Source organism: Aphelocoma coerulescens, chromosome 31, assembly GCF_041296385.1.
Source record: "Aphelocoma coerulescens isolate FSJ_1873_10779 chromosome 31, UR_Acoe_1.0, whole genome shotgun sequence".
Taxonomy (NCBI): Eukaryota; Metazoa; Chordata; class Aves; order Passeriformes; family Corvidae; genus Aphelocoma; species Aphelocoma coerulescens.
The window spans coordinates 2,147,572-2,162,904 of NC_091044.1; the positions used below are offsets into that span (position 1 = coordinate 2,147,572).

The 15,333-nt window shown below is 59.2% G+C and overlaps 2 protein-coding genes across 4 annotated transcripts; both read right to left on the bottom strand.

Annotated features, from left to right (window-relative positions):
• Nucleotides 1-1,888: 1,888 nt before the first annotated feature.
• CDC42EP2 (CDC42 effector protein 2) lies at nucleotides 1,889-8,813 on the bottom strand. 3 transcript variants are annotated; one of them, XM_068998221.1, is made up of 2 exons: nucleotides 8,103-8,813; nucleotides 1,889-3,702 (listed from the first exon to the last, which is right to left on the bottom strand). In XM_068998221.1, exon 2 carries the CDS (start codon nucleotides 3,645-3,647, stop codon nucleotides 2,994-2,996), a length of 654 nt encoding a protein of 217 aa, XP_068854322.1. In that variant the 5' UTR covers nucleotides 3,648-3,702; nucleotides 8,103-8,813; the 3' UTR covers nucleotides 1,889-2,993. The 3 variants fall into 3 exon arrangements, with proteins under 3 accessions (XP_068854322.1, XP_068854319.1, XP_068854321.1); XM_068998218.1 differs by having other exon boundaries at nucleotides 7,122-8,813; XM_068998220.1 differs by having other exon boundaries at nucleotides 6,439-8,813.
• A 57-nt stretch (nucleotides 8,814-8,870) lies between these two features.
• POLA2 (DNA polymerase alpha 2, accessory subunit) lies at nucleotides 8,871-15,031 on the bottom strand. The gene is made up of 18 exons (XM_068998207.1): nucleotides 14,893-15,031; nucleotides 14,324-14,451; nucleotides 14,156-14,241; nucleotides 13,933-13,987; nucleotides 13,747-13,853; nucleotides 13,130-13,317; nucleotides 12,958-13,046; nucleotides 12,726-12,881; nucleotides 12,580-12,642; nucleotides 12,428-12,470; nucleotides 12,007-12,125; nucleotides 11,477-11,515; nucleotides 11,283-11,356; nucleotides 11,039-11,147; nucleotides 10,442-10,548; nucleotides 10,140-10,199; nucleotides 9,724-9,850; nucleotides 8,871-9,535 (listed from the first exon to the last, which is right to left on the bottom strand). The coding sequence occupies exons 1-18, from the start codon at nucleotides 15,014-15,016 to the stop codon at nucleotides 9,290-9,292; spliced, it is 1,920 nt and encodes a 639-aa protein (XP_068854308.1). The 5' UTR covers nucleotides 15,017-15,031; the 3' UTR covers nucleotides 8,871-9,289.
• Between the last annotated feature and the right edge of the window lie 302 nt (nucleotides 15,032-15,333).

A 15,333-nucleotide genomic window follows, 5' to 3' on the forward strand; every position in this document is an offset into this window, starting at 1 on the left:
GGGAATGAAATGAGGGACAAAGGAGGATCAGGAGAGGATGAAATTAGGGATAAGTGAGGATGGATCTCTCAAATCCCAAATCTCCCCAGATTCCTTATGGCTGTTTATGATTTCAACCAAACCCCCTTCTTACCCCCAGCCTCCTCATCCCTAAAAAATTCCTGCCAAAAATTCCCATTTTTGAGCTCTTTTCCCTTTTTATCAAACATAAATTAACCAAGAATCCCAAAAATCATCCCCCAGGACAGAGGTCACCCACAGATCCCACGGCGAGCGTGGTTTGACGTCAGCTTCCAGGTGAGTTCCTCACTTCCAGGCAAATTCCTCTCTCTTTTTCGTCCTTACTTCCACATTCCACCTGTGGTTTTTTTCCCTGTTTGCTGTGAATTTGCCTTTTTTCCCCAAGGTCACCCCCTGGTCAAACCTTCCTCCCTCCCTTCCTCCTCCTCATAATCCCGTGCCGGCTGTTCCTGGCGCTCATCCCACGGCTCCGTTCCCGGCTCCGGCCACACCAGGGGGGTCAGACACTGACCGCCAGCGTGGGCAGCGTTAATCCGCTGCCCGGAAATCCCGGGATAACGAGGAAGTTGGGAGGGAGGTGGGTGTGCTGCCAGCCCCGTGCCCCTGCTGGGGTTAATTAATGATTCCATCCTTGATTGATTCCAGAATAAACATCCCCAAAAAGGGAGGGGGAAGGAGGGGAGTGGGCGCTGAGTCACGGCTGCTCCAGATGACTCAAGTTCTCGGAACTGGGAGTAAATGAACAGCTTTGGCAACAGTCGTTTGCATAAATCATTAATCCGGGGAGTGATTAATTAGGGGACCAGTGAAGGAGGCTCCAGTCCTGTGGAAAGGGATCCCAAATGATTTATTAATGGTTAAAAATTAATTAAAGAATTTGGGTTTTTTTGCAGCTAAGGAGATGAGATTGTGGAAAAATTAATTTCAGGGATAAAAGTAACATCAGGGATAATTTTGGGGATAATTTCAGGGGTTTATAGCAAGTGTGCTCTGAAAGGTGGGGGAGGGAGGGAAGAGGGGAAGGAGGAGAGGGGTGAGAAAAGGAAAATCACCTTTTCATGGCAAAAATCCCCCCAAATCTGGCAAATTAAAGGAGCTTTTCCAGGACTGGAGCAAAGGGGGATGAGTAGGGGGAGAACAGAAGCGAGCGAACGAGGTCCCAAATTACAGATGGAACATCCCGAAATCCAGCCCTGAGTTGTGGAAGGGATAAAACTGGGGGAGAAAAGGGGATTTGGGCTGGTTTTGGTTATTTTGGAACGGCTCCGGCAGCGACGCTTTCGCAATTCCTGGTCCGAGGTGGGGACAAATAGCTCCATCTTTAAATCTTTAAGGTGAAACCCAGGAAAATTGGGGTGAAATCCAGGAAAACAAGTGTCTCCACATTGTCCCAACCCACCCCATGTTGGAAACCCCCCAAACCACTCTGAAACCCACCCAAAATGAGCCATTCCGGGCTGTTTTCCCTTCAGGTTGTTTGTCCGAGCAGCAGCTGTGGTGCGTTCATGGGACAGGAGGGGACGCAGAGCCACGTTCCCATCAGAGTCTCTCCCTGGGGTTAATTAATCACAAACGAGGCTCTAAAACGGCTCCGTCCCGGCGCTGGAATTGGTTTGGGGAGGAAAAATCCCAAAATAAATAAAAAGTGGACGGAGTGCAGGGGGAGAGAGTTTAGAGCAGGGAAGAGTTGGACCAAATAGAAATTAAACCTGGGGCTGATCAAGTCTAATTAACCTCCGTTTCTTAATTGTTTTGCGGATGAAAACCTTGGAAAATTGGTTTCCCCCCAAATTCTTGGTGTTTTCACCAAAAGTGGTTCAGGTTTTCGGACGCAGAGGGGGAGGGGAAGGAAGAGGCGGGACAAGGGTTCGTTAACGAGCCACGAGCTCAAGAATCTAATGACTCATTAGTCAGATAATCTAAATTAGACTCATTAGGCAGCGATCCCTGCGAGACCCAGAACCGCGACCACCGAGGAGGGAACGGGACCAACAGCGGAACGCGGGGTCAGGAGGGGCCGCGGCCCCGCCCCGGGGGGATCCCGCCCTCGTTCTGGGCTCAAACTCCCGGAAATCGGCGAAACGATGGAATGAATGGAGAGAGTCTGGAAAACGAGGCCCCGCGGGGTCCCACCCCATCCCCGAGTCCCGCCGGCTCCTCCTCGGCCCGGAGCCGGCCCCAGCGCGGCAGCAGCGGCGTTCCCGGAGGGCTTTGTCCATATTCCCTAAAATCCAGCCGGAACTCCCCTCGGCATTCCCTCCTTCCCGCCAAACAATCCGCGGTCGACGGCGACGAGTCCCCCCCGGTGCCAGAATCCACCTCCACCTCCCGCTGGGATTTTTGGTTGTTTTTGCACCTCACTGACGATTTCCAGCCCCAGCCCCGATTCTGCCGCTCCAGCTCGGCCCCAGAGGGGTTTTTTGGCTCCTCCATGGGTTGAGTTCCTAAAACAGCAGCCCCCATTGGGATATTTCAGCTCCTCCATGGGCAGTTTTGGCTTCTCCACTGAGACACAAAGCCCAGCAGAGATTTCCCGCTCGGGACTTCCCGATTTGTGGGATTTTCAAAGGATTCAGTGGAGCAGAAGTTGAGGCGGCCCCGCTGTGATGATTCAGGGGGTTCAGAGCCGCCAGCATTGCCCGCGGAGAGCAAACCCCACTGTCCCCCAAAATGCTCCTGACCGGAATCTTTGGGAGCCCATCCCGCCAGGTCCCGCAGACGCGGAGAAGGCGGCGGGGTCGCATTGCCTGCGGTCGGCTCCGGCGCTGGAGGAGGGCGGGGAGAGCTTGGGGGTCCCTTTGGTTCTCTCCCGGGGCTGAACCCTTGCCCGGCGTCGGCACCGCCGGCTCTGCCAGAGGAAACGCGGGAGTCCGAGCTGGGATTCGAGAGCCACATTGGAAAAACACCCAAAATCATCCTCATCATCCTCGCCCTCGCCATCCATTCCTCGGTGTCTCTCCCTGGGGCCGCCCTCACGTCAGGATCTCCGGCCGGGCGCCGCCGCCCCGCTCGGCCTGGTGCCTGTCCATGACCTGCAGCACGTCCTCCAGGATGGACGGCCCCAGGTCCACGTGCAGGGACAGCAGGGAGCCGGCGTGCGACAGGAAGGGCTCGGCCTCGCCCTCGGCGCCGGCGAAGCCGTTGGCGGGCGCGGGGAGCGGGGGGCCGCAGGGCCGCGGAGGGGATGCCGCGGCCTCGTCCAGGTGCAGCCGCGGGGGCTTCGGCGGGGCCTGGGCCGCGGGCAGGGTCAGCGCCTGCGGGCCGCCGAGGGCCGGCAGCGAGATGGCGTTTTTGAGCAGCGGCGACGGCGCCGCGGCCGCCTCCTGCTCCCCACCCGAGATCGTGGCCGTGCGCGAGAACTCGAACGGAGCCGCCGCCGCCTCGGCGCCGTCGCGGTCGCTGCCGTCACCGCAGCCGCTCTCGCTGCGGGGCAGCAGGTGGAACTTGCCCTGCAGGAAGGAGATGTCCCCGAACATGTCGCTCTCGCCGCCGCTGCCGATGTGGATGGTGTGCCGGAAGTCGCCCAGGGGTGGGCTGATCATGTCCGAGGAAAGGATGTCCCGCAGCTTCTCCTTCTTGCCCTTCCGGCTGCCCCTCTTCAGGTAGATCGGCACCTTGGTGGACATCTCGGCCAACGCAGCCCAGCCCGAGCCGGCGGCGCCTTCCCGGCCTCAGGACAACCTGCAAACGAAGAGAGAAAGGGAAAAACGCTCAAAGCCGAGTTCTGACACGTCAACGGAGCATCCTGGCCGTCGGCATGGGCCGGGAAATGAATTCCAGACGCTCCCCCGCTCTCCACTGGCCGCGTTATCGATACCCAAACTAGCAGGTAATGAAATCCAGGCGCTCGGGGCCTCGGCAGCGAGAGGGAGGAAAAGCAGGGGAGTCCAGAGGATTTGTGTTTGTAGGGAGGAATCGGGGTGTGGAGGTAGAGGTCGGGAGAGCAGAGTGCTGGGAAGAGGCGTTTTCAGCCCAAAAGGGATTTTCTCATTCTGACCCCGTCCCCTCGGCCCCGCGTTGTCCGGCCCCACCCAGCACCAGCTGGAGCAGAAACCAACGGAGATTTCGGCCGGAGGGGGAAGGAAGTTGGGGTTTCCCCTGTTTTAGCTGTGAGCTCTGAGTTCAGACGTCGGATCTGGGCCGGGTTTTCCAGCTGTGGGCAGAAATGAGGCAAAACCGGGAATTTTTGGTGCCATTAACGTGTCCAGCCTTGGGAGACACCTCAGTGGGACGGCAAAAGGGATGGAACAGGTTTGGGGCCACCGGAACGCTCTCTGTTAAATCAGCAAGTGGGAAGTTCTGGAGCTTTTCACCCTTTCACATTTTCAGGGAAAAAATTCCATCTGTCCCCTGTCGGCGGATCCAATCCGGTGCCGCCGGCAAGAACAGAGCAGTTTGGGAGGGATTTGGGGATGGGTTTGTCCTGGGCTGGGACACCCTGAGGGGCCTCTCCTGGCCGGAATTCGACCCGGAAAAATCCCGGGGGAGCTGGGAGGATTTATCCTTAAAAACACAACAACAACAAGGCCCCGAGGGATGGAAAATCCCATTTCCCCTTCAACGCTCCGGCGTCACCTCAGTGCTGCCCAAACCTCCTCTGATCCCCACTGCCACCCGCCTATTCCCTGCTTTTAGGGAATGTTCCCTTGCAATTCCCTGCTTTTCCCCCGTTCCCCCTTCCCAGTGCCACAAACCCCGTGATGGACCCGCCCTCGTCCCGCTGCCGCCGCTGCCACTCCCGAGGCCAAAACCACCCCTGTGCTCTAATCCTATCTCTTATCCCCTGATTTCGGGAATATTCCCTTTTTATCCCGTTCGTAGGGAATACTTCTTTATTTTCCCCTAATTTTGGGGAATATTCCCTTATCATCCCCCGTTTTTAGGGAATGTTTCCCAATTATCCCCCGTTTTCCCCCAAATCCCGTACAGACCCCGCTACAGACCCGCGCTGGCGCCGGCGCCGCTCCCGAGGCCAAGAGGGAAGAGGATCCCGGGGCGATCCCGGGAATCAGCCCCGGGAGCGCGGCCCCGGCAGGGCCCGGCCGGCCCTCGGCCCCATCCCGGCGGCTCCGGGCAGGAAAATCCTGACGGTGCAGAATCCAGCGCCGCTAATCCCGGGATTAGTGCGGGACGGGACGGGCGGGGGGCGGCCCCGGGCTGACGGCGCAGAGAGGAGCCGGGGAAGGATCTTCCTTTGGAACCGGGGCCGGCGTGGGGCCCTCGGCCACGGAAAAACACCGGGGTCGTTGCAAAATTGTAGGGGAAAAAGTGGGGTGGTAGGGAGAAAAAGGGTTTGTAGGGAAAAAGATGGATTTGTAGGGGAAAAGAGTGGGTTTGTAGGGAAAAAGATGGATTTTTTTAGGGAAGAAAGGTGGGGATGCAAGAAAAAAGGATGGATTTTTAGGAAAAAAGGTGGATTTGTAGGGAAAAAAAGCCTCCGAAATGTGAATTCCGAGGTGAGGCTGAGGGTGATGATGGGGACGAGCACCCCGGAGCCATGGGAACTATGGGATCGTTCCCCTCCTGGCCATCCCTGTTCCCACCCGAAATCGCCCTCCCTGACCCCAATTCCTCCCCCCGGCCGCTCCCGCTCGGCTGGGCCGGGACAAAGGCCGGGAATGTTCCGGGAGCTCCGTTCCCTTTGTGCTGGGGAGAACAAAATCCCTGGGAAAAGGGGGTTGCAACGCCGGCAACGGGGGCAATTCCGTCCCCAAAACCCCTTTTCCGGGCATTTTGGGGGATTTTTTCCCAGGCAAACTCATGGCACTCCCCATTCCCTGCGGGGGAGATCCGGAACAGGTGGAAAATGGGCTGGAAAAGGAGGAAAGCCACAAGGAAACCTCCAATGAATAACTCATTTCTGGGAGCTTCCAGCAGCCGGCAGCTCTGGGCATCCCTAAAACTCCAGCAGAATCCAGGTGACCCCGGAAGGAAGAGTCAGGAATGAGGAAAATGGGGAAAAACGGGGGAAAAGGGGATGTTTTCCCCAGGATCCGAGTGGGAGGAGCTCCAGGAGACGCTCCCAGGACTCCGACCCCACGGAATCTCCTGAATCAGCGGATTCGATTCCCACAGAGGGAAATTTGAGGAATTCTTCCCTGTTTCCATCAATTCCGGCTTCAAGGGAGGCAATTCTGTTCCTTTTCCACCTGTTTTTGGCCATTTAGGGTTTGGATTGGAAGGAATTTGGGCTCTTTTCGCCCGTCCTCAGCAGATCCCATCGCAGTACAGGAAAATTTTGTTTCTTTTTCAGCACTTTGGGCTTCAGCACATCCAAGGTTTTCATTTCCCGCCGGTTTTTGGCAATTCAGGCTCCGGCTCAGGAAAAGTTTGGGATCTTTTTGCCTCTTGCCAGAAATTTCTGCCTCACAGCCTGGAAATTCCATTCCTTTTCCGCCTGGTTTTGGAAATTCCTACCTCAATGTGAAATTCTTTTTCCCTTTTCTGCCCATTTTCAGCCCCTTGAGCTTCAGGACCTCAAAATTTGTTCTTTTCCCTGTTTTCCATTAAAAAAAAATCCTCCTTTTCTGCCCGTGTCCAGCATTTTGGGCTTTGCCACACAGAAATTTGGGGGATTTTGGTCAATTTTCAGCAATTCTGGCTCCATCCGAGCAGCCCTTCCCCATCCCGGTGTCTCCACGAACAATTCCATCCACCTTTGCCAAAAGCGGGGATGCAGCGATGGAATTAAAACTCCTTTTCCCACGGGAATGGCCCGAGGGAGGAGCAGCCGCCAGGAACTCACCCAGGTCCTCCCATTCCTCCCCCTCCCGGCCCGTTCGGAGCCTTTTTTTGGTGCCCGAATTCAATCCTCGCCTCAAAATTTGCCCCTGGGAAGAAGATCTGCCCTGGGATCGCTCCGGAGAATGGATTTTCCCAAAAAGGATGGAAATGAGCCCATTTCCCTGCGCTGCCGGAGCTGCAGGAGCGAGGAAGAGGAAGAACAACCCTTTGGGATGAAGGCTGCGGGGTTTTTTTTAGGGAATGGGGATGCTGGGAGCGGCGCCAGGACCCGTCCGACAGCGCTCTGGGCACGGGAAAAGCTGGAATTGGTTAAAATGGGTTAAAACGGGGAACGAATTCCCCCCGTCCTGCCCCACCTCGAGAATCCAGCGGAGAATCCGGACCGGGGGCAGCGGGTCGGTGACAATTCCATGCCAGGGGACCCCGGGACCGGCCCCTTTTCCCAGGAAAACGCCGATTTCGGGGAAAGGCGCTCGGCGGTCGGGAGAATCCAGAGGGAAGCCGGAGGATGAGAAAGCGCCGGCTCAGGGCAGGGAAATCTCGGCCTCGGCCACTCCCCGACCCCTCCCGGTGTCCCCGGTGACAAACCCGGCCCGAGGGGCGGCCAGGAAATCCACGGAAAAGCCAAAAAACCCAGGAAAAACAGCAGCAGCTCCGCCCGGCCGGGCCCCGCCCGGGAATTCCCGGGATGTGGCGCAGGAGCCGGGCCGGGAGCGGGCGCAGCTCGGGCACGGGGCCGGAGTCCGCTCGGGCTCCCGGGACGCTCCTTAAAAGGGGGACTCGGAAATCCACGGATTCTCCCGTTTGCAAGGAAAAACGCCCGCAAAGCGCCGGGATCCGGGATCCGGCCTCTGTCCCGCGGCCGCTCCGGGGCTCCGGCGGCTGCTCCAGGGGCGATCCCGGCGTTGCTCGGGGATCCAGGGGCTATCCCAGAGCTCCCGGGACCATTCCGGGGCTGTTCCAGGGCTCCGGGGGCTATTCCGGGACCATTCCGGGGCTGTTCCGGGGATCCAGGAGCAATCCCAGGGCTCCCGGGACCATTCCGGGGCTCCGCCGCTGGTTTACGCCGGGAGCGGGCGGAGCCGGGGGGGCTCCAATTAAGCTCTGGTTTAATTAAGCAGGGAAGCGGAGGGGTGGGGGGGCAGCGGGGGAAGGAGCCGCTCTTTTTCCCCCGGATAAAAGGAAGGAATCGCCCCCTTTCCCTTTGAATCGCGGATGCGGCAGCGACGCGAACGCGGCCGGGGCCGCAGGGAGAGCTCTGCCCGCCCTCCCCGCAGCATCCCGGGATCCCGAGCTCCCCCTTCCCCCGCCGCCTCCCGGGTTCCCGGCGCTGTCACCTGCAGGCCCGGGAGATCCCCGGGATCGGGGCCGGGATCGGGATCGGGATCCCGGCGCGCCCGCGGCCGCTCCGGCGCCGCTCCAGGCCCCACCCCGGCCTCGCTTCCCTTCCCGGGAATTCCCGGAGCTTCCTCGGCCGCTCCCCGGGATGGGCCGCGGGAAAAGCGCCCCGGGGGAGTGGGAATAAAGCCGGAAAAGAATCCCAGCGGGACCCGTGGCGGGGGTTCCTGCCCCCGCCCTAAAGTCCTCGGGATTCCCGAATTAAATCCCGAATTAGGGGTGCGGTTGAGCGGGGTGGCCGCTGTGGGGGGAGCTGGAATTCCCAAAATCGCCCCAGGACGCGGCCCTGACTCATCCCGCTGCGGTTTTAACTAAAATCGGTGTTTTTCCAAGGGAAACCGAGGCTGGCAGAGGAGAATCCAAGGAGAAAACTGGGAGAAAATGGGGGTTTGGTCCCCTCCCCCGCAGGTGCAAAAAATGGAAATAAAGCAGGAAATAGGAGGGAAAACAAAACCGGGAAGATTTTATGGATGCTGGAAAAACTGTATTTTATTCGGAGTGAAAAGTGCTGGAATTGGGCAAAGAGCAGAGGAGGAACCGGGATGTGACAGTCGGAGGTGACCACGGCACTTCCTGGCTGCTCCATGGGGAGAAAGTGGGGATTTTTGGGAAAATCCCAGTCCCACACCAGAGTTGTGAGGGAAATCTCCCTCCCCAGCCCCAATTTTCCCTGGTTTTACCCCAAAATCCCCCCCCTGGATCCACCTTTTCCCCTTAGGAAATGACACCGTGAGTAACAAAAACTTTTAATTAATTTTCAGCTTCATCACCATAAATTTGAGGCAAAAAGGGAGGGAAAAGGGTCAAAGCCAGACCCAGAGTTGGTTTTTCCGAGGAAGCAACGGCGCAGCCCTGCCAGGAATCTGTAATTAATTGGTTTCGGACTAATTAAAGTCCAAGTCCCCTAACGAGACCACTGAAGGCGAGGGGTGACTCCGGGACGGGGAGGATCCCACACCCGGATTCCCCTTCCCGAATTCCCTTTTCCGTGGGTGAATCCCGCTGGGGAAATTCCTCCGTGCGCCAAACGATTTTGGGGAGTTTTTAACCAGAATTCCAGGCGTTTTTAACCAAAATCCCAGGAGTTTTCAGCAGCTGTGGGTGGGGAACAGGCGGAGCTGGGGCCTCAGATCCTCACGACCTGGGCGGCCACGCAGGGGCTGCTCCGGGGATCGCCCCTGGGGTTGTCCCCAGGATGGTCACCAGGATGGTCACCATGATGGTCACCATGATGGTCACCAGGATGGTCACCAGGATGGTCACCAGGATGGTCACCACGATGGTCCCTCCGGAGCAGCAGCCGCCCGTAGGTGCCCCCGGCCTGGCCCTTGGTCAGGCGCCCGGGGTTGATGCAGATGCAGCCCAGGACGTCCTGGGGGGGACAGAGGGGTCAGCGGTCACAGGGACGGAGGGGACCCCACGGACACAGCGGGACTGGGACCCTCCAGCCCGTCCAGACCCCCCAGCCCCAATCCCGGCCCTTCCCCTGCTTTATTCCCGCTGGAATTGCGGGCTGTGCCCCCCCCCCCCCCCCCGGGGGGGTTTGGGGTCCCCGCTGACCTTGATGAAGAAGCGGAGCTCGGAGGGGGTGACGAGGACGTCGGGGGTCACCGGCAGCGCCGCGAAGGCCGACAAGTTCTCGTAGTCCACGTTGAGCTCCTCGGAGGGCGGGTACAGGGGGTAGAAACTGCACGGGCAGCGTTTTGGGGAGGAAAGAGCCGTTTTGGGGAGGAAAGAGCCGTTTTGGGGAGGAAAGAGCTGTTTCAGGGGGTGTGGCTGTGCCAGAGTTCCGGGGAATCTGCCACGGACCCGCCCTGGGATGGACAGTGTGGAAACGCTCCAGGGTCAGAGGGTTCCCGACCCCAAAACGGGCGTTTTTAAGGTTAAAAGGCGACTCTGAAGGGGCAGGTGGTGAGGAGGGAACAGGATTTTCCTCGTTTGGCCCCAAACCAGCCCAGTTCGGGCCCTGCCCTCACCTCCGCTGGGTCAGGATGTGCCGCAGGATCCGCGTGAAGCGGTCGGAGATCCCGGAGGAGCTGCGGGACAGAGGGGAGGGAAATGGGTGAGAAAAGGGAGGAAATGGGAAAAAAGAAATGGGGGAAAAGGGAAACAGAAGGGGAAAACAGGGTGAGGAAGAGGGGATAAAGGGGGGAAGGGAAGAGCGAGAAGGGGGGGAGAAAAGGGGAAAAAAGGGGGAGAAAATGCTAAAAAAAGGGGGGAGATTAAAGAAAAGGGGAAAAAAAGTCAAAAAGAGGGGGAAAAGGTCAAAAAGAGGCACCTGCTGATCTCCTCAGCCCCCATGTGGAAGAGGAGGTCGGTGGAGGTGAGGCCGAAGACGACGCCGTCGATGTCCAGGGTGCAGGGCTCGGGCACCAGGAGCACGCGCTGGACACACGGACACGGGGCTGGACATCCAGGACACCCCTGGAGAGCCCCAGAATGCCCCAAACCCACCCCAAACTTGCCCTGGAATGCCCTAAATCTGCCCTAAAATGCCACAAACCCACTCTGAAATGCTCTAAATCAGCCCTAAACTGCCCCAATCCCAACAAGTTTTCCTTAAACCCCCAAAATGTTCCCCAAAATCCACAGGACCGAGCTGGATTTTCTGCAGGAGCATCAAATCTGCTCCTAAGGGATAAAGAATCATTAAATGAGGAAACTTGAACCCAAAATGGGCCTGGAGGGGCAGTGGGAGCTCTGGACTTCCAATCCCAAATCCTTTGTCCCTTGGGAAGCTGCAGCAGGAATCGCTGCCGGGGGGGGGGAAAAAAGGGGGATTTCACCCCAAATCTCAGCTGGGCTTTACCAGGACATGGAGGGATCTCCTGGGAACTCATTTTTGGGGGGAAAAGTGGAATTGTGGGGTCAGTACCGCTCTGTCCTCCTTGGGCAGGTCCGGGAAGGGGAAGGGCGGCTGCGGATACACGAAATCGTGGGCGACGTCCCGGAGCGACGGCACCAGGACGAGCTGGGAGCCAGCACTGGGGGGAAAAGAGGGAAAAATGGGATTGGGGGGGGGGAAATGAGAGATTTGAGCCCGTTTGGGGTGAAAAGTGGGGTTTTGGGGCAAAAACTCCCCGTGGGAATGAGGAATTCCAGGCCATTCCTGTCCCCACCTCCTCGTGCCCTCGATGATCGTCCTGAGGCAGAGCTGGAACACGTCCGAGAAGGAGCCCAGGAGCTGGCAGCTCTGGATTGAGGGAAAACAACGGGATTGGCACAATTCCCATATTTTTGGGGGGTTTTTTGGGGATCTGGTGCTGCCCCAAATCAACAGGGATGGAGGGGATTTGGGGGGAGCCCTCCTCACCTCCACCTGCTCGTGTTTGGCATCCAGGAACGGCCCAAGCTGTGGGAAAACGGGAAAAACAGCGAAGAACCACCTTAAATCACCCCCCAGAAAAGCTCATTTTTAATTGTTTTCAATAACTCTCATTAATGAACCCCCAATTTTAGCCCACAGCCCCAAAATTTCAGGGCAAAACGAGCCCCAGGAGGGGAAATTGCTGAAATGGATGCGTCGTGCCCAGGCAGGGAATCAGGATTTGACTCCAAGGGCAGAATGTGCTGTTAAAACGGAGCTTTTCTGTCACTTTGGGGTGAGAAATGAGGATCTGGGGGACTCTTAGGGGAAAAATGGGAGGTTTGGGCACTTTCAGGGCAAAAAGTGGATGTTTTGGGGTTCAGAAGTGGAGTTTTAATGTGAACTTTGAAGGGTTTGGAGCCTCCCAAGCGTTTCGAGGCTGCAGGGTCGGGGTGAGGGGTGCAGGACTGGGTTAATAACGATGAAGGTAATTAAATATTCACTGTTAACGAGGGAGTAATTGGGGTGCCCCTCACCAGGATACAAACGTCGGGGCGGTCGCGGGCCACGACCTCCAGGAGGTCACTCAGGGGCTCGAAGGCGACGCCGTCCGAGGGCGTGAAGGGGCCACAGGCCACCAGCACCATCCTCTGCTCTGGGGGGAAAAAGGGGTTTTGGGGGAAAAAGAGGAGTTTTGGGAAAAAGAGGGTTTTTGGGAAAAGAGGGGAAATTTAGGGATGGAAAATGGGGGTTTTGGGAACACAAAGGGTTTGGGGGATGGAAAGGGGAATGTAGGGAGGGAAAAAGGGGAGAAAAAGCGGCTTGGGGACAACAAAGACGGGAGTTGAGGGCCTAAAAGGGAGATTTGGGATCCAAAATGGGGGCCTCGGGGGTGAAAAGGAGTTTGGGGACAAAAACGGGGATTTGGGGACAAAGAGCAGAGGCACCGGGGCTCACCTGCCATTGGCTCCGTGGAGGTGTGGAAGGGCAGCGGGATCCCCTGTGGGAGAGCCGGGAACGTCCCCAAATGCCCCCATTCCCCCCCAAATGCCCCCATTCCCCCCCAAATGCCCCAATTCCCCCCCAAATGCCCCCAGCAGCGGGGTCACCTCGTAGAGCTTGGACACCACCATCCTCCTGCCCGTGCTGTTGGTGCCTTCCAGCGCCACGACCTGCGGGACACCGGGAATGGGGGAAAAGGGTGGGAATTGGGGAAAAGGGGCGGGGAGGGAAGGGGGACCCCCCAAAGCCGCACCTGGCCCGGGAACAGGGAATATTCCGGCAGCTCCGAGAGGTCCAGCGGGACCTGGGCTCCCCCCGAGTGCTCCCGGTCCCCCACCAGCAGCACGGATTTGGCGTTGAGCTTCCCGTTCCCGTCACAGCTGATCTGCCCCAGCACCGTCACCGGCTCCTGCGGGACCCCAAAACGGGGGGTTTCACCCCAAAATAGGGGAATTTCACCCCAGAAAGGGGGCCTGGGATCTCACCTGAGCCGGGAGCGCGGTCGAGGTGAAGCCATCCAGGCCGTGGTGCCTCCGCAGGACCTCCCCGAGCTCCTCCACCCGCCCGGCCAGCGCTGGGGGGGACCTCGGTGTCACCAAACAGCCCCTGAGCACCCCCAACCCGGGCTGTCCCCAACCTCCCCCGCTCCACCAGCACCTTCCCGGACGTCCAGCGCCTTCTGGAACATGAATTTGTAGGGTTTGGTGAGGTTCTCCTCGGGGCAGCCGAAGAGTTTGACGGCGCAGCCGCCGCGGCCGCTCCAGGCCGGGCTCTGGACGGGGCCAAACGAGGCCACGACCTCGCCCCGGCCCCCACGGGACGAGTATTTCTGGGAGGGGGTGACACTGTGGGGACAGGAAAACGGGTTGTGAATCCTGCCAGGAGTTGTCCCACCCCGAAAACTCCGCGGATTTCGGGTTCTCCTCCTTTCCATTACCCCCGTTCCGAGCATTAAAAGATAAACGGAGCTTAAAGGGGTGAATTCCCTGACCTGTGAAGGCGGCGTTTTGACAGGGTTTAATGGTTTGTGTTGATTAAGGAGTCTTTAAAAACGACAAGTGTTTGTAAGCCTCAAAAGTTCGTTATTTCAGTGAGTTTAGCGGGGTTTTAACGAACTCCCAGCTTACAGGTCTTCCCCAGTGTTCCCCTCTCAGCTTCAATACTGTTGTAGTTTGAAAGGAAAGGAAGAAAAGAAGGAGAAAAGGGTGGGCAGAAAAAGGAGCCAATTCCTCGAGCTGTGATTTAAGGGAAGCCCCCCAGGACCCCTCACCCACCTCGGGGAGAAGCTGCCGGGGGAGAAGAGCCCATAGGGGCTGCGGGACGACGGCGCCCGCTTGGGCCGGGGCGTCTCCGGAGTGGAATTGCCGCGTTTCTGGGAGCCCTGCGAGGGAACATTCACCAGAAAAGGACGTTTCCAGGCTTGTTTTAAAGCAAACCCCGTGGATTTGGGGGGTGCCCACCTTGGATGGGGTGGTGTAGGCGTCCAGCAGCTTGTCCTCCTCTTCCTCGTCAAGGCTGATGCTCGTTAAGGGGCACCAACGCTCCTGGTTTGGGGTGAAGGCTCCCCAGGATCCCCAAATCCAATAATCCCTCCCATTCCCGTGCCTCCGCTGGGGATCTGTGACAGCTCACAGCCCCCATTTTCTGCCAGAGCCCCCCAAACCCCTCGGGATTTCGGGATACAGCTCCTGCAGCGAGTGGATGTCGTGGAGGAGCCCCCGGCGCTCGTCCCGCCCGCGCCGGCTCCGGCTGCTGCGCTTGGCCAGGACCTGGGGCAGCGGGGAGGGGGTGTGAGGGTTCCCTGCCATCCCCGGGGGTTTTGGGGCGCAGGGGGGAGTCGGGGACCCCCACCTCGTGCTCGAAGGCGTCGAGGCCCTCGGGGGTGAGCTGGAGGTCGAGGTCTTTGCTGGTGACGAAGGCCAGCAGCTCGTTGGCCAAGGCCACCGGGCCCAGCCCGTGGCTCAGGCACAGCTCCACCACTGCGGGGAAAAGGGGAGTCAGGGGAGCCCAAAATCCCACCGAGACCCCCCCTCACCCCTTCGGGTACACCTCAACCACCCCCTGGTCCCCTGTGCCCCCCAGAACGCGGCAGTTCCCAAAGCCCTGACCCCCGTGACCCCCCATATACCCAACGCACTCCTTGGCACCCCCGGACCACCCAATGCCCCCCCAAACACCCCCTGACATCCCCAGAGCACCCAACCCCCGCACATCCCTTCTGCAACACTCCCAGACCACCCGACACCCCCAAGCATTTCCGAGCCATCCCAAAATGCCCTCGAACAACCCCCCCCGACACCCCCAGGCCCCACAAAGGCCTCTGCTAATGCCCTCCTACACCTGACACCCCCCAAACCTTCACCCCCAGACCCCCAAAACTCCCTTCCTCCTTCCCAGGCCGCGCCCCCCGGAGCCCTCACGCTTGTCGGGCACTTCCTCGCCCTGGCAGCGCAGCTCGAAGAGCCGCAGCTCCCTGAGCACCGCCTCGGCCGTCACCGGCTCCCGGTCCCGCTCCGGCTCCGGCTCCATCCCCGGCTCCGCCATGGCCGCGCTCGACCCGCGCGGGCGCCGCTCCGGGGAGGGGGCGGGGCCGAGCCATATAAGGACACGGGGGCGTGGTTTGCGTGGGGAAAGGGGGCGTGGTTATTCAGATTTAGACACAACGGACCAATGGGAGCGCGGTGGGCGGTGAAGGGGCGTGGCCGCGCGCTCCAAACTCCGCCCACCCGGGGTGGGTGGGGACAAGGGCGGGAGGAAAAAAGGGCGGGAAAATTCGCGCCCTCAGAGCGCTGGGGGGGGGCGGGGCTGGGGCGGCTCTGAGGGAACCGAGCCCGGCCGGGTCCGAGGGGTGGAACCGGCTC

Excerpts from the sequence above, each read along its gene's own strand:
- POLA2 (XM_068998207.1), bottom strand. The coding sequence starts at position 15,016 with ATGGCGGAGCCGGGGATGGAGCCGGAGCCGGAGCGGGACCGGGAGCCG. Across the intron at positions 14,242-14,323 it reads TCGACGCCTTCGAGCACGAG|GTCCTGGCCAAGCGCAGCAG; the intron begins GTGGGGGTCCCC and ends CCGCTGCCCCAG. Across the intron at positions 12,126-12,427 it reads CTCCACGGAGCCAATGGCAG|AGCAGAGGATGGTGCTGGTG; the intron begins GTGAGCCCCGGT and ends TTTTCCCCCCAG.
- CDC42EP2 (XM_068998221.1), bottom strand. The coding sequence starts at position 3,647 with ATGTCCACCAAGGTGCCGATCTACCTGAAGAGGGGCAGCCGGAAGGGC.